The sequence below is a fragment of the Salvelinus fontinalis genome, chromosome 22, assembly GCF_029448725.1.
Source record: "Salvelinus fontinalis isolate EN_2023a chromosome 22, ASM2944872v1, whole genome shotgun sequence".
In the NCBI taxonomy this organism is placed as follows: domain Eukaryota; kingdom Metazoa; phylum Chordata; class Actinopteri; order Salmoniformes; family Salmonidae; genus Salvelinus; species Salvelinus fontinalis.
Genome location: NC_074686.1, coordinates 29,473,149 through 29,496,343, shown reverse-complemented (window position 1 = coordinate 29,496,343; position 23,195 = coordinate 29,473,149). Strand labels below are relative to the sequence as shown.

General features: G+C 42.9%; 1 protein-coding gene and 1 pseudogene across 1 annotated transcript; one reads left to right on the top strand and one right to left on the bottom strand.

Moving 5' to 3' along the window:
- Nucleotides 1-305: 305 nt before the first annotated feature.
- LOC129820337 (transcription termination factor 3, mitochondrial-like) lies at nucleotides 306-7,204 on the bottom strand (annotated as a pseudogene).
- A 662-nt stretch (nucleotides 7,205-7,866) lies between these two features.
- Nucleotides 7,867-21,689, top strand: ptdss1b (phosphatidylserine synthase 1b). Its single transcript, XM_055877123.1, has 13 exons — nucleotides 7,867-8,164; nucleotides 9,235-9,326; nucleotides 9,612-9,656; nucleotides 9,766-9,890; nucleotides 13,187-13,345; nucleotides 13,653-13,804; nucleotides 14,297-14,438; nucleotides 14,779-14,891; nucleotides 15,117-15,182; nucleotides 15,728-15,827; nucleotides 16,074-16,142; nucleotides 16,268-16,334; nucleotides 20,716-21,689. Exons 1-13 carry the CDS (start codon nucleotides 7,986-7,988, stop codon nucleotides 20,805-20,807), a joined length of 1,401 nt encoding a protein of 466 aa, XP_055733098.1. The 5' UTR covers nucleotides 7,867-7,985; the 3' UTR covers nucleotides 20,808-21,689.
- The last annotated feature ends 1,506 nt before the right edge of the window (nucleotides 21,690-23,195 follow it).

Below are 23,195 nucleotides of genomic sequence, written 5' to 3'. Positions count from 1 at the left end.
ATATGATAGCACAGGAGGCTGTTGCCACCTTGTGGGTGAGAACAGGCTTGTGATAATGACTAAAGCGGAATCAGTGGAATGGTATCAAATACATCAAACACATGGTTTCCAGGTGTTTGAAGCCATTCCATTTGCTCCATTCCGGACGTTATTATGAGCCATTCTCCCCTCAGCAGCCTCTACAGTATGGTATAGAGAAAATCATATTATTTGTGCTGATGTACAAGTGGGGTGGGGAGTACTCAATAGGGTCTGTAGATCAAATCTATGTATCGGGTCTATGTATCATACATAGGGTCTATGTATCAAATCAAATCAAATTTTATTTGTCACATGTGCCAAATACAACACCTTACAGTGAAATGCTTACTTACAAGCCCTTAACCAACAATGCAGTTTTAGGAAAATACACCAAAAATAACTAAGATAAGAATAACAAATAATTAAAGAGCAGCAGTAAATAACAACAGCGGGGCTATATACAGGGTGTACCGGTACAGAGTCAATGTGTGGGTGCACCGGTGTCTAGGTAATTGAGGACATATGTACATGTAGGTAGAGTTATTAAAGTGACTATGTATAGATAGTCAAATGGTGTCATTTCATGGATCTATGAATAATATGGAGTGTTGCTGGACTTTTACTGTGGTCAAACAGCTTAAAATGGGGTGCTTGGACACTATACTACAGGAGGTTGGTGACACCTTAATTGGGGAGGATGGTTTCATGGTAGCGGCTGGAGCAGAATAGGTGGAATGGTATCAAATACATCAAACACATGGTTTCAAACGCTCCGTTCCAGCCTTTATTATGAGCCATTCTCCACTCAGCAGCCTCCACTGCAGTGTAAAGTATAACTATAACACTGTACAGGAAAAACAATTATTTGTGCTGATGTATAAGTGGGGTGGGGAGTACTCAGTAGGGTCTGTAGAATCTATATATGGTGTCATTTCATGGGGTTCTGAATAATATGGAGTTTTGCTGGGTATTTAGGCCAGAGTCCCCCATGAAATAACACCATATAAAGATTCTACAGACCCCTAGTGAGCACTTTTACATAAGCATGTAGAATAGTTTTTTCTCTATAAGCCAATATGTAATTTATAGGCTTACAGTGTATTGCATTGGGACCAATGGAATGGGTGGAGTAGAAAGTGCGGTCGGGGTTACTCACTAGGGGTCTGTAGAATCTTAATATGGTGTTATTTCATGGGGGACTGGCCTAAATACCCAGCAAAACTCAAAAACTCTACAGACACCATATACACTAGTGCTTGATCAGTATGGTGTGTAGAATATTATGTTCTTTACATTAATTCACTTAAGCGCCAACCATTTGTTCCTTTTTATTTTTTGGATGATGTGTTTATTGTATTGTTAGCTATTACTGAACTGTTGGAGCAAGAAACACAAGCATTTCGCTGCACTTGCGATAACATCTGCAAATCTGTGCACTTGACCAATAAACTTTGATTTGATTTATTTATGTACTCCACCTTATAATATACTTTATCCTATATATTTCCCATTTATTATTACAAGTTACTCCTTATGAAGAGCTTCAAGTCCCCTCCACATCACCAACAAACTATCATGATCCAAACACACCAAGACAGTCGTGAAGAGGGCTCAACAACGCCTATTCCCCGGCAGGAGACAAAAAAAATTCTACAGCTGCCTCCCGAGTGGCACAGCGGTCTAAGGCTCTGCCTCACAGTGCTAGAGGCGTCACTACAGACCTGGGTTCGATCCCGGGGTGTGTCGCAGCCACCTGTGACCGGGAGACCCATGAGGCAGCGCACAATCGGCCCAGCGTCGTCCGTGTTTGGCAGGCCGGGATGTCCTTGTCCCATCGCACTCTAGCGACTCCTTGTAGCGGGCCGAGCGCATGCACGCTGACTTCGGTCACCAGTTGTACGGTGTTTACTCCGACACATTGGTGCAGCTGGCATCTGGGTTAAGCAAGCAGGGTGTCAAGAAGCAGTGCGGCTTGGCAGGGTTGTGTTTCGGATGCTGCATGGCTCTCTACCTTCCCCTCTCCCGAGTCCGTATGGGAATTGCAGCGATGGAACAAGACTTAGGGGGTAAAAAGTACCCCCAAAAAATGTATTATACAGCTGCACCATCGAGAGCATCCTGACCGGTTGTATACGGCCAAGCACATCACTGGGGCCAAGCTTCCTGCCATCCAGGACCTCTATACTAGTCGGTATCAGAGGAAGGCTCAAAGAAATTGTCAAAGACTCTAGTCTTTCTCTCTGCTACCGCATGGCAAGCGATAGCGGAACGCCAAGTCTAGGTCCAAAAGACTCCTTAACAGCTTCTACCCCCAAGCCATAACTGCTGAACAATCAATCAAATGGCCACCCAGACTATTTGCATTGCCCCCCTTTGTTTTTACATTGCTGCTACTTGCTGTTTATGATCTATGCGTAGTCACTTTACCCCTACCTACATGAACAAATGACCTTTATTACCTTGAGTAACCTGTACCCTCGCACATTGACTTGGTACCGGTACCCCCTGTATATAGCCTTTTTTTATTTCACTGTCTACACCTGTTGTATTCGGCAGATGTGACAAGTAAAATTAGATTTTACATTTTCAAAACCACGATTCTGACTCATCTGTCACCCTCTTCTGGTACATCTTGGTACACACATGCTCTTATTCAACAGACACCTCAATATAAACATTGACCTTTTAGTCATTTACCAGACAGTCTTATCTAGAGCGAAAAACGGGAGCAATTTAGGGTTAAGTGCTTTGCCCAAGGGCACAAAAATGTTTCACCTAGTCAACTCGGGGATTTGACCCATGACCATTTGGTTACCGGCCCAACGCTCTTAACGCCTAGGCTACCTGCCGATGTAAGATTCAATTGTAAAATTCTTCAATATCTTCTCTATTCAAATAACACACATACACAAAAACTGTAGTATTACATCAGTCACACTGTCTTCTGAAACAATTCAAAGTCCTTTGGTGTCGCGACTGCTACTTCATAGCAAAAGGCCTTATCTGGCAGGGAGACTAGCTTGTCCAGAGAGATGTAGTTAGGCTTGGCAGGGTCGTACTGAGCCTTGTCCAGGTACTGCAGAAACAGGTGTCTCTCTTTGATACGAAGGTACTTTGCATTCAGGGCCTGTAAAGAGGACAGATCACCTAGGTCAGACAATAGGTGACGGCATGTGTAACTGACCACAGGGAATTATGATTTTATGCCACGTTTAAAGGCCTTATGAATTATATTGTGACCAACCAACTTACATAAACAAAACCTCTGTTTTTAAACACAACTCAGTCTTCGGCAATGACCCAGGAGGGGTTACCCTCTGTGACCTATAAGTAGTTCCTGATCCACCACTTGGTAAACATACAGCTGCCCTGCCTGCTGTATCCATCTCCCTCAGACTATGTCAACAAGTCAGAGACACTCAGCAAGCTTGTACAGCTAGATAGATTCAGTCCATTTAGGGTTTGTATCTGATTAGCCATTAGCCAAATAACTAATATATCCTGATACACATTTTCTGGAAGAGTGCAGAAAAGGATGATTCAAGACTGGTAGTTTATAGCTTACCTGTGGGAACTTCACGGTCAGGTCATGGGGTATGTTCATGGTGTTGTGGATATAGTGAAATATCTGGGTCAGTTTCCTCTTATTAGCTTTAAGAACTTTGGGGATTACAGTGACGATGTGCTGGAGTTCATTTTCACGAAACTCCATCTCCAGTTTACAAATCTAGGATAAAAAAATATGGATTCTGAGAATTCAACCTTTTTTCTTTTACAAGAATTAAGACAAATATCACAACTCATGTTTGCACTTTTCATACCTTAAGATTCTCCTTAACTGGCTCCAAACTACCACACATAAGTCTGGGAAGGGGAACCACGAAATCCCGTGTCTGAATGAACATACAATTGATTAAGAATCATAATCTTACTGTATGTAATTTGTGGTGTGAATATTCTATGAAAAATTAAGTGGGACAAAACAATGTGATCAATGGTGATTGTCTTGGGTCAAACCTTTCCCACCAAATTGTTTACCAAATTCAAACCTGACTTTCTGAGCACTAAGGCCTAACTGCTGTTGGTAGAATCCCGGGGCGGTTGGGTTGTCCATCCTCTTCACACTGAAGTGAAGCAGGTATGGAGCTCTGGACACCATGGAGGCCACAAAGCTTCTTGGACCCAAGATATGCCACACTAATGTGAAAAAGAGATTATTACCTTATTTTATACGACAGATAATTTCTAAATAATATATCAATGAAATGTATCACCTGTCATAGTCCTATAAGAGCTAAAGCTGACAGATGGGAGATACAACACATGCCTACAGCTATAGGTATATCAGTTGAAAACACTAAGTGTACTCTCTGTCCCTAAAATAGTCAACCCTATGTGTTGCTGACTGTAGCAAACTCAACCTGCCAATCCAACAACCACACTATCTGCCCCTGTACCTGACCTGCAGATTCTCCAGGCCCTTTGTGAGGATGAAAGGGTTGTGGCTGATCAGGTAGCCCAGCCGAGTCTTCCACTCCCAGCTGCTTCAGGAACACCAGCCGGGGGACCACGTCTGTCTGGAAGTCTAGCCTCAGCAACATGGAGCCCACGCTGGGCCTCTGCTCCAGTTTCCATAGCTGAACATCTGAATTGGGACCCAAAGGGTTAACATCAGGGTCGCATTCATAAGTGCACATCATGGCAAAATGCTTTGAAGTGGAAAACACACAAAAATAAAAGTTTGCTTTTGCGTAAATTCATGTAATCCCTCCCCATTTGTTTCAGTTTGGTACCTGGTGAATACGATCCAGAGACATAGATATACAGAACATCTATTGCTCTGATTCACTTCATACTAGACCAGGGATGGGCACTGATGGGGGTGGGGACCACAAAAAAGCAGAACTCATGAATGGCCGCAGTGGCTCGTGGGTCTGCATACCCACATCCATACCCACACATGCAGTCAGAGCCGGACCTACTGTGAGCTTTTAAGTGCCCAAAGCAACATTTTGTTGGGGCGGGCACCCCCACCTTGTGAGTAAAACATTTTAGCATTTTGTCTTGACAGCGGAGATAAAAACATACCCATTTCTTTTTAGCAAATGTCCTGCAATTCTACAAATTTTGCCATGGAGCGTAGAGAAAATGTTGCAGTTTTAAAGAAAGTTTGCTGGAATTCTACACATTTTGCCACGGGTTGTACAGAAAATGTTGCAGTTTTAAAGCAAGTTTGCTGGAATTCTATACATTTTGCCATGAGGCAGAGAGAAGCTTTTTGAATTTTATAACAAATTTCATGCAATTATTTGCCATAGGGCAGAGACTTGTTCGCCCTTTTTAATATGACATCTGAGTGAGAGTGACTAACAAAATCAATGGGGGCCATCCGGTATGTAATTCGACCATGATTACTACAAGTTTAGATATCTGGCTGCTAGACTAATTTACCAAGCTAAAAAAATAAAAATAAAAACTCTGAAATGCCCCTAACTACATACGAGGACACCGAGGTCCGGAACTCTGTATTTTTTTTCTAATAATAATAATTTTAAAAAAGGAACAACATAAATATATATTATTGTATAAAATAAAGAAAATGAATTACGGGTCAACATCTAATTATTGCTGCCAGCGTTGATCAATGATTAGAACTCTTATTCTTGATATGATTGAGTTCTAATAGTTATAATTCTAATTTCCTGACTGGAATCATAAACAGCGGTTTGTTCCTTATGTTCACCTGCGTCACCCGTATTTGCCTTTTTAGGAACACCACTTTCTCACATGGCTAAATCCTCCCTATTGCGGCACAGGCCCGAGGGCCAGAGATGTGAAACGAACTACCACAGCTCGCACTTGGCTCAAGTAGACAACTAGAGTCAGAAACGATACCGAGTGTGTTTGCGAGATGCTGACGTGTCTACAGACATCCCCCAAACAAACAAAAACCAACACTCTGAGAAAGAGTGCACATAGATATGTCTGTCAGTCAGGTGCCTAGACTTCTATTGCAGTAACGTTGAAGGGGACTGGCTAGTATTATTTGGCCAGCTAGAAGGACGAAGTAAGAAGCTAATGTTAAACGAAGCCTACCTCAGCAGGAGCAAAAAATACACTACCGAGTTCTCATAACTTTGCTTTACAGACAGTAGGCTACTGAGACGTTGCTGATGCTACGTGTCAGTTTGAATCGTTTCTCATATGTTCCCCCTTTCAGGGGTATAACATTACAATTGTAGCTAACAGGCTATGTGTTTGTAGATCAACCGAGGTGAATGAACCTACAGCAGCCAAGGTGATAATGGATGGGTTCATTTTTGCTTGTTTTTGCTGTCCAGATAGCATTTAAATGTGTTTTTTTATTGTATAGAAAAGCAGTAAATGAGCTTTGACTTTAAAAAATGTCCTGGTGGAGGAGGTACCCCCCCTTGCACCCCCTATCCCCTCTTCTGGACCTCACTAAAACGCAAACCCCGGTTACGGCCTTGTTCGCTGACATAGCCGCCAGTTGCCCATCCCTGCACTACATGGGGAAGTAATGGGAAACTAATGGCTAATCAGATACAAACCCTAAATGGACTGAATCTATCTAGCTGTACAAGCTTGCTGTGTGTCTCTGACTTGTTGACATAGTCTGAGGGAGATGGATACAGCAGGCAGGGCAGCTGGGCTGTCCATACGAACCGCCTCCTCATCACTGATCAGTGTCCTGGGGAATCGTCTAAATCTGGAGAGAGCAAAAACTTTAGGGAGAAATGCCCACAGTGTGTGTTTGTACACAGGAGTACCATTAGTACCTAAAACTGTCTGCCACTCCTTCAGCGACATCCCTCCATTTCTGAGTTGATGGGAGAGAGGATTCTGATATGGCACCATATCAGTCCCATCAGTATCCCTGTGTTTCGTTTGAAATGGTTGGACCTTGGCATTAAATTCACAGTAACTCCACACTCATAGTTTCCACCACTATTGCGTCTGAGATGGGTTCTGACTTCTCTAGAGCATGGAAAGCAAGACTGGAACACTGAAATAATTCCGAAAGGCTGCAGGGCAATGCTGGGCATCAGTGGAATACTGAAGGGTGATGATACCCACAGTCCTTGACAGTAATGAGGTACATCTGACACTGCTGGATACAGGTTGAAGCGATGGAGATCTGTTGAAATATCACAGAGTACATTGTGACATGAGAAGGGTGTACATTAAATATATGCAGCTAACTGGAATAAAATATCACTCAAGTCACACGTTGTTTAGCCACTATATGTATTATTTGAGCTTGACTGGTGGAGAATGTTGTTGTGTAGAGAAGCAATAGATAAAACAATGATTGAGGGGTATGTTTCATTGAGCTAATGGCTAGCTAGGTAGCTAACGCTAGCTAGCTAGCTAGCTTGCATAGAACAATCATACGGGCAGACAGAAATAGTAGTTTTTGCAAGTACAAAATGGATGAAACCATGCAATAAATTACAGAAAATGGGTCAAAACATGAATATGTCCGCTGAGCAGACGTAAAAACAACAATAGATAGCGCCAATGTCAGTCTACTCACGTGTGCGGTCTCACGGAAGTATTATGGAAGCGTCCTCTCCAAGGGATGTTCCAAAATACGCATACAGCAGGGGAATTAGCTAGTTCAACCTAAAACAATCTACGAAGGACCAATAAAGAAAACTCCCTTGTCCTTTCATTGTGAATGTCTGGTGTTATAAATATTAAAATAGAAACTCTTTCTAAAGGAAGATTGCAGTGGAATTCATTGGGAGTGTTGGTATTGGAATGTGCATTCCTACTACAGCCCTATAGTTTGTTGAGTTGATTGGCCGTTTTCAGGTTTGTTCAGTCCTCTCTCCGCCCATCCCTAGTCCTCATCAATTTATTTACAGGCAGATCAACCTGTTCTGTCGAGAACTGCTGACACAGGGAATTTTGTGGAAGAAACTCCTTATCCCTCAACTATGGCGCCTGCTTTGGGGTCCCATAAATTAAGCAAGGATGATGTGAATGACATGTTACACTTTCGGATGATAAACGAGCAACAAGTGGAGGGCATCAGCATTAACTTTTTCTACAAGCCTCACACTCTCACGCTTTTGACGTTCACTGTGGCTAGCTTGATGTACTTCGTCTTTTCCAGGTAACCCAATAGCCGTTGACAGTTCATTTGACTTGCCGGTAGGCCTAGTGGTTGTACTATACTAACATGGCTTAGCTATCTAACCCAAGTGTAAACCTAAATTGTATAATTAAACTACAGATGATTAGACATTTAAAGGGGCAATATGCAGTTGCTACATCCATTTTTGGACTTATAAATTAATTATATGTACCCATTGATTCTTGAAGAATATAAGTTATAAATGCTTAATGAGCTTAGTTCAACTGTTATACCCCATCAGAACCCAAAAGATAAGCTTGTTTTACGCCAATGTTTGTAAACAAAGTAAATGTAAACAAACACTATATAGACTCAAAACATGGGTAAAAGTATACTTCTGATATCATGGAGGGTCAATCCTTGCATCCATAGCTCTGTTGATGAATTTGAGAGTGGTTCAATTTCTCCAGCCCCATCTCTCAGCTTTTTACTGAAACAGGGCTGTGGAAAACACATTGTTATTGTTTCAACTGCTGATTACATTTTTTAAGGTCCAATGCAGCAGTGTTTTAGTTCAAAAGCATTGGTGGGTAGCAATTTCTCAAGCAATCATTTTTCTACGACTGTCTGGGAGTGGTCTGAGTGGGGAGGGGAAAACTGAAAACAAGCTGTTATTGGCAGAGAGGTTTGGAACTCTCTTTCGTATTGGTCTATGACATGATTTACGGCCTGGTGTTGTCACCCAGGCAGGCCAAAACTCCATCATACCAAAACAGGCTGAAATTTCAACAGCTCTTTTCAAACAGCTTTCACACTAAAATTATCATAATTTTCAGAATTTCACAGAATCATTCCAACCTCAGTGTGGAAATATATATAAAACACAGGGAAATCACGTTTTTGATTGCACTGGGCCTTTAATGTTATTTATTGTAATAATATATACAATGCTGGAAATGCAATAATCGAACAGAAACTTTATTAAATGTCACATTTGAATTTCACATTTACTGTATCATAGTAAACCTCACTTTATGCTCTGAAAATAATGTAAAAATTGCAAATCTCAACCAATGGTTTTTGACATCAAACCCTGCTCTCTTTTCCAGGGATGATGCAGATGTTGACAACAACTTTCGAGTGGGTTTCGTGTTGGTTGTCTCCTTCTTCCTCGTCATCAGTGTCCTGGCCTTCCCCAATGGTAGTTACTCAATGTCACTGCCTTGTACTTGTCAATAACCCAGACCAGCACCCGGTAGAAAGGGTGTGTCTGAATGTTGATGGGTGGGAGGAATGTTGTTCTAGTGTAGATCAATGGTCACATAATAGACATTCGGGTCTTTCTGGTTTTGACTGTGCGAGTGAATGGGGCACCTACTGCTAGTGGTTATACTACGTTAACTTTTGAACTGCAGTATATGAGGGTTTTGGTCGATCCACTCTGATAATGGTAGATACGTGTAAATGCGTTATTTATCCACTTCAGGTCCATTCACAAGACCACATCCTGCAATTTGGCGCATGGTATTTGGTGAGTAGTCCTACTGCAGAGTACAACAAGTCACATCGTCAGTGGAGCACCTCTATGGAACCATGTCCATGGAACTCCGCTCTGATTGGTTCCTTCCTGTTGTTGTCAGGTCTGAGTGTTCTGTACTTCTTGTTCCTGGTCTTCCTCATCTTCCTGAACTGGGCCCAGGTGAAGAGGCTCATGTACTGGGTGGACCCCAACCTACGCTACGCTACCCGTGAGACTGATGTCATGGTGAGTCATTATGATCTCGGTATGCTACAGTATCCACCTCATGCCAGACACCATATTTGGGAGTAGGGTGAAGTTGCCCTAGTCGCTGATTAAGTGATCATAGTTTGAGTTTGGTTTCTCTACTCCACCCTATGTGTTTATGGCATCCAATTAAATTTGTGCAGGTAATACCAGCTTTCTGTAAGAGGGTGAACCATAAGACGTTGAGGACAGAGCTACCACTTAGCCTATAAGATTAGTCAGCGTTGGGTTAAACGATTGGCATCAGCCTGCTCTGCTCATGCTGGATACTGTTGCCATGTATAAGGGACAGTTTCACAAAACATTATTAGTAAAACTGGTATTGTTAAATATTGATAACTTATCTCATCATTCAAAAGCTGTGAGATAAAGAAAATTAAATCGCTGTTACACTTCAAATAACATTTCATTTGTCAAATGCTTCATAAACAATTGGTTTTGACTATCAGTGAAGTTGTTACTTACGGGCCGTTCCCAACAATGCAGGGAGAAATAATAGAAAAATTATAACGAGGAATAAATTCACAATGAGTAAGGATAACTTGGCTACATACACGGAGTACCAGTACAGAGACCATGTGCAGGGGTACGAGGTAATTGAGGTAGATATAGTTAGGGAAAAAGTGACAAGGCAACAGGATAGATAATAAACTGTAGCAGCAGCGTATGTGATGAGTTGAGTTTAGTGCAAAATGGGTCAATGCAGATAGTCCGGGTAGCTATTTGGTTTACTATTTAACCAGTGGTGAGAAAAGTACACAATTGTCATACTTGAGTAAAAGTAAAGGTACCTTAGTAGAAAATGACTTAAGTGAAAGACACCAAGTAAAATACTGGGATGATGGTGTTGATATGAGCCATGACCAGCCTTTCAAAGAATTTCATTTCTACAAATGAGAGTGTTATGGGGTGATCGTCCTTTAGACAGGTTACCTTGTTATTATTGAGCACAAGGACTATGGTGGTCCGCTTGAAACATAGGAATACAGACTGGTTCATGGAGAGGTTGAAAATGTCAGTTAAGACACTTGCCAGCTTGTCAGCTCATGCGCTGAGTATGCGTCCTGGTAATCCGTCTGTGAATGTTAACCGGCAGCATACCAACCATCCTACTACTGGCTTGCCTCTGAAGCTAAGTAGGGTTGGTTCTGGTCAGTCCCTGGATGGGAGACCAGATGCTGCTGGAAGTGGTGTTGGAGTGCCAGTAGGAGGCACTCTTTCCTCTGGTCTAAAAATAAACAAGTCCCAATTCCCCAGGGCAGTGATTGGGGTCATTGCCCAGTGTAGAGGGCTGTCTTTCGGATGGGACGTTAAATGGTTGTCGTGACTCTCTGTGGTCACTAAAGATCCCAAGGCACTTATTGTAAGAGTAGGGGTGTTAACCCCAGTGTCCTGGCTACATTTTCAATCTGGCCATCATGCCTACCTAATCATCCCCAGCTTCCAATTGGCTCATTCATCTCCCCTGCAACTATTCCCCAGGCTGTTGATGTAAATGAAAATGTGTTCTCAGTCAACTTAAATACGGGCTACGGAGAGTGTGACCACTCAATCGTCTGGATCAGCTGGTGCTCTCATACATGGTTAAGTGTTGCTTGCCTCGAAGCAAGCACAGAAGAAATTTAGCTCATCTGGTAGGCCTCCGTCACTGGACAGCTCGTGGCTGGGTTTCCCTTTGTAATCTGTGATAGTTTGCAAGCCCTGCCACATCTGACGACAGTCTGAGCCGGTGTAGTAGGATTTGATCTTGGTCCTTTATTTACGCTTTGCCTGTTTGATGGTTCGTCGGAGGGCATAGCGGGATTTCTTGTAAGTGTCCGAATTAGTGTCCCGCTCCTTGCAATCAGCAGCCATAGCCTTTAGCGCAGTGCGGTTGTAGCCTGTAATCCTTGGCTTCTGTCTGAGATATATACGTATGGTCACTGTGGGGACGACGTCATTCATGCACTTATTAATGAAGCCGGTGACTGATGTGGCAAACTCCTCAAAGTTACCGGATGAATCCTGGAAAATATTCCATTCTCTGCTAGCGAAACAGTCCTGTAGATTAGTATCCGTTTCATCGGACTACTTTCGTGGAGTGTGGAGTAAAGGTGATCTAGAGTGTTTTTTTTGTGCCTCTGGTGACATGCTGATAGAAATGAGGTAAAATGGATTTCAGTTTTCCTGCATTAAAGCCACCGGCCACTAGGAGCGCCGCCTATGGGTGAGCATTCTCTTGTTTGCTTATGGACATATACGGCTCGTTGAGTGCGGTTTTAGTGCCAGCATCGGTTTGTGGTGGTAAATAGACAGCTACGAAAAATATAGTTGGAAACACTCTTGGTAAATAGTGTGGTCTATAGCTTATCATGAGGTATTCTAACTCAGGTGAGCAAAACCTCTAGACTTCCTTAATATTAGAGATTGCGCTCCAGCTGTTGTTTACAAAGAGACACACCCCCTCCTCTGAGCTTCCTCGACGCCATCGTTCTGTCCTACCGATGTATAGAAAAAAAATTATTTATATATACAATTTCCTTTTTCAGCCACGACTCTGAGAAACATAGGATATTACAGTTCTTCAGATCACGTTCATAGGATAGTCTCATACTGAGTTTATTCTCCAGTGATTGCACGTTCGCCAATAAAACGGAGGGTAGAGGTGATTTATCCGCGCTCCGGCGTAGTCTCGTCAGGTATCCCGCAGGCCGGCCTCTATGGCGCCGTCTTCTCCTTCTTCGAGTGTCGGTATTTGGTCCTGGTCCGCAATAATCAATATCTCTTTCGCCTCCGACTCATTGAAGTAGAAGTCCTCGTCCAAATCAAGGTTAGTAATGGCTGTTCTGATGTCCAGAAGCTCTTTTCGGTCATAGGAAACAATGGCAGAAACATTAAGTGCAAAAAAAGTAACGATCTATGCAAAAAAATACACAAAATAGCGCAATTGGTCAGGAGCCCGTAAAACGCCTGCTATTCCCTCCAGCGTCATTCAGCATGAATTTGCACTATCATAGTCTCGCAAAGGCCTTCCTTACAAATCTATTTGACTCAACTATACATGAGCAAAGCCTGGGCATCCAAGGCTAGCATCATCATGACTCACCATACTGCTGAGCCACCACTGTCTTGTTACGTGTCTCATCTGCCTCTTCGGTGTCCGTGTCTTACCTGGCTCTTCTGTGTCGGTGTCTTACCTGGCTCTTCTGTGTCGGTGTCTTACCTGGCTCTTCTGTGTCCGTGTCTTACCTGGCTCTTCCGTGTCCGTGTGTTACCTGGCCTTTCTCCCCCTGCAGGAATATGCAGTGAACTGTCACGTGATCACCTGGGAGCGGATCCTGAGCCACTTTGACATCTTTGCGTTTGGGCATTTCGGGGGCTGGGCCATGAAGGCAATGCTCATCCGCAGCTATGCCCTCTGCTGGACCATCAGCATCACCTGGGAGCTCACTGAGGTAAATAAAAGGTGCAAGGAAGTCAGTGTCTGCTTCCCAAATGACACCCTATTCCCTGTACATTGCACTTATTTTGAGCAGAGCAACGGCTTTGGTCAAAAGCAGTGCACTATAAAGGGAATAGGGTGATGTTTGGGACACGTGTCTTTGTGAAGTGCTGCTCGATTTCCATCAACAGATCCCATTTTGGTTTCAAACAGTATTTGGGCTCTGATTGATTTTGAAATATTCTATTGCATTGGCACATTTTGAGTCAGTTTGTAACTCCCCATTCACCTTTGTCTCTATCTGTCTCTCCCTCCCTCAGCTGTTCTTCATGCACCTGCTGCCTAACTTTGCTGAGTGCTGGTGGGACCAGTTGATCCTGGACATCCTCCTGTGTAATGGAGGGGGCATCTGGTTGGGCATGACTGTGTGTCGCTTCCTGGAGATGCGGACCTACCAATGGGCCAGCATCAAGTAAGTTCTCCTCCTATTGGTTTCCTCCCTTCTCCTGTAGTGTCATGACAGATTTTAATTTAACTAGGCAAGTCAGTTAAGAACATTAAGAACAAATTCTTATTTACAATGACGGCCTACCCCGGTCAAACCCGAAAGACGCTGGGCCAATTGTGCGCCGCCCTGTGGGACTCCTAATCACGGCCAGATGTGATATAGCCTGGATTCGAACCAGGGACTGTAGCGATGCCTCTTGCCTTAGACCACTGCGCCACTCGGGAGCCCAGATGACACAATACAGTTCACCATTCCCAATTAAAATAAATGTATTCTATGGAATTGCTGCCTGCTCTGATTTAGTGCATGTGTGCTTTCTCATCAATGTATGTCTCTTAATGCCTCTTAATGTTTAACCTTGTGTGCCTAACTGTCTGTCAACACCCATCGGTGTTATTTCCCAGTGTTTCCCAGTGTATGCCTCTCTGTATATCTGTATCTATGCTGTGTCTTCAGAGACATCCACACGACCACAGGGAAGCTGAAGCGGGTTGTGCTCCAGTTCACCCCAGCAAGCTGGACCTACGTACGGTGGTTAGACCCCAAGTCCTCCTTCCAGAGGGTGGCAGGGATCTACGTCTTTATGATTCTCTGGCAGGTGAGCTCTACCCTCTGACCTGGAAATGATACATAGTATTTAGTGCCAGGGTTAGAAGTCAGAATCCAGTTTTATGTAGTTACTCTGTGTATATTGACTTGAAAGTAATTTGTGATTGAACTCTTTTGGGAAACAAATGGAGTTAAACTATTTACTAAAATTTGTGGTGTATTTTTGTAGTTGAGCAGTTGGTATGTTTTCTATGATCCTACTACATACCTGAAGGTTATGGGGTAGATTGTATGATATCTAAGCTGTGTGTACAGTGATGTTTTAATATACATGTTGCTGTACTACGACTTTACTTCCTCTCTGTCTTTACTTCCTTTCCTCTAAACAGCTGACTGAGTTGAACACGTTCTTCCTGAAGCACATCTTCGTGTTCCAGGCGTCTCACGCTCTCAGCTGGTGCCGGATTCTCCTTCTTGGAATCATCACAGCCCCTACTGTACGGTAGGGACCCTTTCCACCATGCCACTCCACACGCGTACTCTACATTCTAGAGGCAGAAGGGAATTATGGCAGTTAGACACGTGCAGTCTCTTTTCGTATAGATGGAATTGAGTTGGAAGAAGTTTTAAATGATTTCTGTAAACCCTTCTGTTTATCTTGATGACAGTCGTTGTTGTGACGGCTGTAGATAAACTGTATTGAATGTTTGTCTTCCTGTTCTCTCAGACAGTATTATGCATATCTGACAGACACACAGTGCAAACGAGTGGGAACACAATGCTGGATGTTTGGGTGAGTCTTTCCTGTATCCTCTAGTGGCCATTTCCTGCTGTTGCTGAACTCCACTCTAATCTTGGGACCACGTCATTGACAAACGTCTCAGAAATGCTGTGGATGGCAAATTGGGTCACGTCCAATTTTGTTCAAAATATTGATGCTGACCTCATCGCTGTCCCAAGCTGGTGATTGCCCCGACTAGGCTTTGGTAACCATGGGGACCAGACTTACTTTCTCTTGCTCTCTCACTATAAAATACAAAACAATGAGGCCCTTATATGCCCCTGGCTTCACCCCTTCAATATTATAAGCTCAGCGAAAGTCTAAGTACCCTCTGCAGTCTGGTGACTAAAATTAAGGAGGAAATGTATTGTATTCTGTGATTTTATTTTTTTGTGTGTCTTAACATAGTGTGATTAACAAAAAGATGGGGCCATTGTTTAATAAAAAACATATAGATATTTTCTAATAGATAATGCCTGTTGTAAAATGTAATTATTGTTAGAGGTGAATGTTTGTTGGTGGTCAGTGTCTGTTAATGGTCTCTATCTAACCCACAGGGCCATAGCCTTCCTGGAGGCCCTGGCGTGCGTCAAGTTTGGACAGGATGTGTTCTCCAAAACACAAGCTCGGTCTGTGTTCCAGTGGCTTCTGTGTGTGGTAAGGGCTGTGTGTCTCTCTATCTCGCTCTCGCGCTGTGTGTGTGCATGTGTGCGCATGTGTTAACCTCCAAAACATTTCTCCCTGCTTCAATTACCATACCTCAAGTGTCCATAACAATGACATGTTATTTAGACTGTAATACCATTGGTATGCTCTGACATGTGACTGCTATGTGGGTGGTACTGTAAGTGCTCCCATTGTGTTGTCAGTGCTCTCTACATATCTCTCTCTCTCTCTCTGTAGGCTTTAATCACACTTCTCTGTCTGTATGGGATGGTGCGGTATGAGCAGAAGTATGAGCCTGAGTTAAAGGTAAGTCTGCAGCCAGTTTCCAGTCTATTGTACAGAAAGGCAATGTCGGCCTTTGTCTAGTGTAGTTTTGTCTTTCTAATTGTTATTTTTGCCTCTAACTGACTATCAAGAACCATCTTTTCTAGAGCGTCTCTGAGAGTGATGATGGCAACCTAAAAGAGTCATATGGTTACAGCCCTGATGACATTACAGGTAAGCGTTCGACTTAAGTTGAATGAGGTCTTTTTATATAGAAAATATACGGAAGTTTACATATACTTAGGTTGGAGTCATTAAAACTCGTTTTTCAACCACTCCACAAATTTCTTGTTAACAAACTATAGTTTTGGCAAGTCGGTTAGGACATCTACTTTGTGCATGACACAAGTAATATTTCCAACAATTGTTTACAGACAGATTATTTCACTTATAATTCACTGTATCACAATTCCAGTGGGTCAGAAGTTAACATACACTAAGTTGACTGTGCCTTTAAACAGCTTGGGAAATTCCAGAAAATGATGTCATGGCGTTAGAAGCTTCTGATAGGCTAATTGACATCGTTTGAGTCAATTGGTGTACCTGTGGATGTATTTCAAGGCCTACCTTCAAACTCAGTGCCTCTTTGCTTGACATCATGTGAAAATGAAAAGAAATCAGCCAACACCTCAGAAAAAAAATTGTAGACCTTCGTAAGTCTGGTTCATCCTTGGGAGCAATTTCCAAACGCCTGAAGGTACCACGTTCATCTGTACAAACAATGGTTCGTAAGTATAAACACCATGGGACCATGCAGCCGTCATACCGCTCAGGAAGGAGACGCGTTCTGTCTCTTAGAGATGAACGTACTTTGGTGCGAAAAGTGCAAATCAATCCCACAACAACAACAAAGGACCTTGTGAAGATGCTGGAGGAAACGGGTACAAAAGTATCTATATCCACAGTAAAACGAGTCCTATATCGACAACCTGAAAGGCCGCTCAGCAAGGAAGAAGCCACGCCTCCAAAACCGCCATAAAAAAGCCAGACTACGGTTTGCAACTGCACATGGGGACAAATATCATACTTTTTGGAGTAATGTCCTCTGGTCTGATGAAACAAAAATAGAACAGTTTGGCCATAATGACCATCGTTATGTTTGGAGGAAAAAGGGGGAAGCTTGCAAGTTGCAGAACACCATCCCAACTGTGAAGCACAGGGGTGGCAGCATCATGTTGTGGGGGTGCTTTGCTGCAGGAGGGACTGGTGCACTTCACAAAATAGCTGGCATCATGAGGATGGAAAATTATGTGGATATATTGAAGTTGCATCTCAAGACATCAGTCAGGAAGTTAAAGCTTGGTTGCAAATGCGTCTTCCAAATGGACAATGACCCCACGCATACTTCCAAAGTTGTGTCAAACTTACTTTGTTGTCCTTAAGCCAAGGTATTGGAGTGGCCATCACAAAGCCCTGACCTCAATCCTATAGAACACATATGTCAGAGTCAAGGCCCGCGGGCCACATCCGGCCCGCGAGAAGGTTTTTTACGGCCCCTGGGATGATCTTGATTTATTATTAGAACCGGCCCGCAGACCGCAGCAAGCCGGCAGCCCGCAGATCGTTTACACGCACCAATACTACATTTCCCACAATGCAACGGTGACGCACCGAGCAGTAGGCTGCTTCATTTCAATATTTATTGGCACAGCAGTCGTCAGCATCACAGTAAAATTAACTTTCAGATACCCATCAAAAATGGCAAAACGGAAGGTGGACACTGAGAACCGGGGGTTTCAAACAAGGTGGGAGTCGGAGTATATGTTCACGGAGGTAGCTGGAAAACCTGTGTGTCTTCTGTGTGGAGAAAGTGTGGCGGTACTGAAAGAGTATAATCTGAGACGACATTATGAAATGAAACACGCGGACAAAAACAAGAATATGGACATGGAACAAAGGCTACAAAAGGCAGAGGAATTAAAACGAGGCCTCAAATCTCGACAGGCTCTGTTCAAAAAAGCCAAATCACAAGGCCAGGCTGCTGTCAAGGCCAGTTTTATTTTGGCAGAAGAGATCGCTAAATCAGCCCGGGCCATTTACGGAGGGGGATTTCATCAAAAACTGCATGATTAAAGTTTGTGACGAAGTTTGCCCAGAAAAAAGGCAACTCTTTTTAAATGTGAGTCTGAGCAGAAACACCATTGCCGAGAGAGTAGACCAGTTGTCCATCAATCTAAAAGAGCAGCTTGTGAAAAAGGGAAAAGATTTCATTGCATATTCCTTGGCTGTGGATGAGAGCACCGACATTTCTGACATTGCCCAGTTGTCAATTTTCATCCGCGGAGTGGACTCCAGCCTAAGCGTGACAGAGGAGTTTTTGGCTTTACGTCCTATGCATGGCACAACTACGGGGCATGATTTGTATGAAGAGGTGTCAAGATGTGTAAATGAGATGGAGCTGCCTTGGGAAAAACTCGTGGGTTTGACAACCGACGGAGCACCTGCGATGTGTGGACACAGGAGCGGACTGGTGGCGAAGATACGGGAAAAGATGCAAGAGGAAAACGCGACAGGTGAGCTGACAGCTTATCATTGTATCATACACCAGGAAGCGTTGTGCGGTAAAGCCTTGAAAATGGAGCATGTAATGAGCATCATCACGCGCACAGTTAACTTTATCAGAGCCAAAGGTTTGAATCACCGCCAGTTCAAGGCATTTCTGACGGAGTTAGAAACGGAGCATGGTGATTTGCCTTATCACACAGAGGTGCGATGGCTAAGCCAGGGAAAGGTGCTTCAAAGATGTTTCGAGCTTCGTGAGGAGATTTGTCTGTTCTTGGACAGCAAAGGGAAAGACACAACACAACTCCGAGACGAAATGTTTCTGTGTGAAATGGCTTTTCTGTGTGACATTACGAGTCATCTGAATGCAATGAACTTGCAGCTGCAGGGTCGGGATCATGTCATCTCTGATATGTACAGTACAGTGAAGGCATTTAAAACCAAACTGACTCTGTGGGAGACGCAGATGCGGAAAGAAAATTTGAGCCACTTTCCCAGCTGCCAGACCATGAAAGAGAAGCTCTCTACCAGTGCGTTCCCGAGCGCACAGTTGGCTGATAAAATAGGTATGCTTGCCGCTGACTTTCGACGCCGATTTGCTGACTTTGAAGCACAAAAAAGCAGGTTGGAACTGCTCGGTAACCCATTTGCTGTTGACGTGGAAAGCTCACCACCAAACCTCCAAATGGAGTTGATTGACCTCCAATGCAATGATGCACTGAGGGCAAAATATGCGGCAGTGGGTGCTGCGGAGTTCGCCCGTTTCCTCCCCGACACAATGCCCCAGCTGCGCATCCAGGCTGCTCAAACGTTGTCTATGTTTGGCAGCACATACCTGTGTGAACAACTGTTTTCTTTGATGAACCTGAACAAAACATCACACAGAAGTCGACTTACTGCTGAACACCTCCACTCAATTCTGAGGATTTCCTCAGCTCAGAGCCTTACCCCGAACATTGATGAACTTGTGGAAAAGATGGGACACCACCAAGTATCACCCTCAACCTCAAACAAGTGAACATTACTGTGCAATCACATATTTAGAGTTTTTACTCAGTTCAAGTTTAAAAGTTAAAGTTTAATATTTGTTTTCACTGCATGTTACTTCTCCTTAAACAAAGTGTTGTTTTTGATTAATAGATTTTTGCACTTTATTTTATTGTATTTCAATCCAATTATATTTTAAAAATATTTCAGTTGAGTGGATGATAGAAAATTGCTATTATTGTTTTTTTCTTTGAAGTAAATTTAGCCCACTTTTGCTAAAATAGAAAATATAGGCTACTGATGGTGCCTTGAATACCGGTTTCTTTCATTTAATGTTCATGTTATGGGGATTTTTATATAAAGGAAATTTGTCTTTTGTGTCTGTTGAAAATTAAAGATTACTGACAGAGCCATAAGAAAATATTGCTTTATTTATCTGATCATATTGGAATATATTTGTTAGGTTTTCAGTAGGTTCAATTAGGTTCACTAGACTATATGCGTCATTTAAAAAATTTTCAATGAACATTCGAACAGTCCGGCCCTCGGCTTGTAGCTAAATTTTTTATTTGGCCCTCCGTCCATTTGACTTTGACACCCCTGCTATAGAACATTTGTGGGCAGAACTGAAAAAGTGTGTGCGAGCAAAGAGGCCTACAAACCTGACTCAGTTACACCAGCTCTGTCAGGAGGAATGGGCCAAAATTCACCCAACTTATTGTGGGAAGCTTGTGTAAGGTTACCCAAAACGTTTGACGCAAGTTAAACAATTTAAAGGCAATGCTACCAAATACTAATTGAGTATGTAAACTTCTGATCCACTGGGAATGTGATGAAAGAAATATTAGCTGAAATAAATCATTCTCTACTATTATTCTGACATTTCACATTCTTAAAATAAGTGGTGATCCTAACTGACTTAAGACAGGTAATTTTTACTAGGATTAAATGTCAGGAATTGTGAACAACTGAGTTTAAATGTATTTGGCTAAGGTGTATGTAAACTTCCGACATCAAATGTATATGTTTGTCAAGGAGCATATTTCCTATATGTATCCTCTTGTAGGTGAGAGAGACTCTCGGAATAACTCAGCCAGCCCATCTAAACAAGGGAGAGGCTCTGCGAGAACCAAAGCTGTCAATGGACACGAAGATTAAAAGCAATGAGAGCCAAAGAAGGGACTACGGTACATCCCTACTGCACCCAACAACTCTGTGGGGAGATTGAAGGAAGAGAATTTGGGTAAGGAGGGTCAAGAGGTGGGGATATTGCATTGGTTGAAAAGTGGTTGAAGAACAATGACGAGATAAATGAAGCATAAACTGAATGGAAAAGGCTGAGCAGAGAGCTTTACTACATTAACATTAGTAATTTAGCAGACGCTCTTACCCAGAGCAACCCCCCCACTTCACTGTGTTTGTGAGATCAACAACCAATCAACAAAAGTTGCATTTACCACTTGATGAGGAGGCACCAACTGTTGAGTTTACAATCTTCACAGAATTTACTGAACACCAAGGTGTACCGAATGCATTTTTACTCTTCCCACTCTTTTGTTCAAATGATGACCATAAATATTACAGGATGGATTTTATTTAACTTATGTGAAGCTAAAGCCTGAACGTTTTAGATGCCTGGTTTCCCTTTTCCATATTCAGAGTTTATTATTGATAATTATTTTAACTCAATCAGTTCAAGCTATATATTGAAAGTCAGAGTTCACATTTTTCTATGAGAATTTAAAAGATCATTTCAGTTCATTTTTACAACTGACTAGTATTGAAATGGAGTTGGTCTCAATCCTGTTTGGATAGATCTGTTTTTAAGATAATTCCAGGCCTTAAATGTTTAAAATGTTGATTATGTCATGATGACCCACTTTGTTTACGTGATTGTGTGAAAGGTAATATGATTAACCATTGTTTTTATACAAGCATTAAGAGTGCATTTGTTTTGTATGAATTATGTGAACTGCATACTGTTGCAAGATAATTTATATGAATATATCTTTCTAATAAATATTTAAAACAGGACAAGAATTGTTTTTGTTTTGTGGTCTTTTGTGTACAAACAATTTCTACCAGTAGGTGGCAGCAGAGAATCATTCTTACCAAAAACAAAATTTAATTAAATTGTTGTGTCAGTCAAATTACACTATGACAAAAGAATGCATGCATACACATGTTTTGAAGGTTTGATTCTAGTGCAACTGTTTGTATTCATCAATGGTGGAAAAAGTACCAAATTGTCATACTTTAGTAAAAGTATTTAAATGTAAAATGTAAGTCATTTAGCAGACGCTCTTATCCAGAGCGACTTACAAATTGGTGCATTCACCTTATGACATCCAGTGGAACAGCCACTTTACAATAGTGCATCTAGATCTTTTAAGGGGGGGGGGGGGGGGGGGGGGGGGGGGGGGGGGCAGAAGGATTGCTTTATCCTAGGTATTCCTTGAAGAGGTGGGGTTTCAGGTGTCTCCGGAAGGTGGTGATTGACTCCGCTGTCCTGGCATCGTGAGGGAGTTTGTTCCACCATTGGGGTGCCAGAGCAGCGAACAGTTTTGACTGGGCTGAGCGGGAACTGTACTTCCTCAGTGGTAGGGAGGCGAGCAGGCCAGAGGTGGATGAACGCAGTGCCCTTGTTTGGGTGTAGGGCCTGATCAGAGCCTGAAGGTACTGAGGTGCCGTTCCCCTCACAGCTCCGTAGGCAAGCACCATGGTCTTGTAGCGGATGCGAGCTTCAACTGGAAGCCAGTGGAGAGAGCGGAGGAGCGGGGTGACGTGAGAGAACTTGGGAAGGTTGAACACCAGCCGGGCTGCGGCGTTCTGGATGAGTTGTAGGGGTTTAATGGCACAGGCAGGGAGCCCAGCCAACAGCGAGTTGCAGTAATCCAGACGGGAGATGACAAGTGCCTGGATTAGGACCTGCGCCGCTTCCTGTGTGAGGCAGGGTCGTACTCTGCGGATGTTGTAGAGCATGAACCTACAGGAACGGGCCACCGCCTTGATGTTGGTGGAGAACGACAGGGTGTTGTCCAGGATCACGCCAAGGTTCTTAGCGCTCTGGGAGGAGGACACAATGGAGTTGTCAACCGTGATGGCGAGATCATGGAACGGACAGTCCTTCCCCGGGAGGAAGAGCAGCTCCGTCTTGCCGAGGTTCAGCTTGAGGTGGTGATCCGTCATCCACACTGATATGTCTGCCAGACATGCAGAGATGCGATTCGCCACCTGGTCATCAGAAGGGATGCCAAGCAGGACAGGAAAAAAAAAACACATATTACACATAAAAGTAAAGATACCTTAATAGAAAATGACTCAAGTGAAAGTCACTCAGTAAAATACTACTTGGTTTTAAATATAATTAAGTATCAAAAGTAATTCTGTATATTAAGCAAACCGGACTAAACTCTAATTTTTTTTTTTACATTAACAGATTAGCAGGGGCATACTCATGGATGACCAGGGATGCTCTCTTGAAACAATTTTCCTGTCCTGCTTGGCATTCAAAATGTAACAAATACTTTAAAGTGTCAGGGAAAA

Bases quoted from the DNA above. Each gene is read 5' to 3' on its own strand.
- ptdss1b (XM_055877123.1), top strand. From the start codon at position 7,986: ATGGCGCCTGCTTTGGGGTCCCATAAATTAAGCAAGGATGATGTGAAT. The intron at 9,327-9,611 runs GTAGTTACTCAA...TATCCACTTCAG, and splicing joins TGTCCTGGCCTTCCCCAATG to GTCCATTCACAAGACCACAT. The intron at 16,143-16,267 runs GTAAGTCTGCAG...CATCTTTTCTAG, and splicing joins AGTATGAGCCTGAGTTAAAG to AGCGTCTCTGAGAGTGATGA.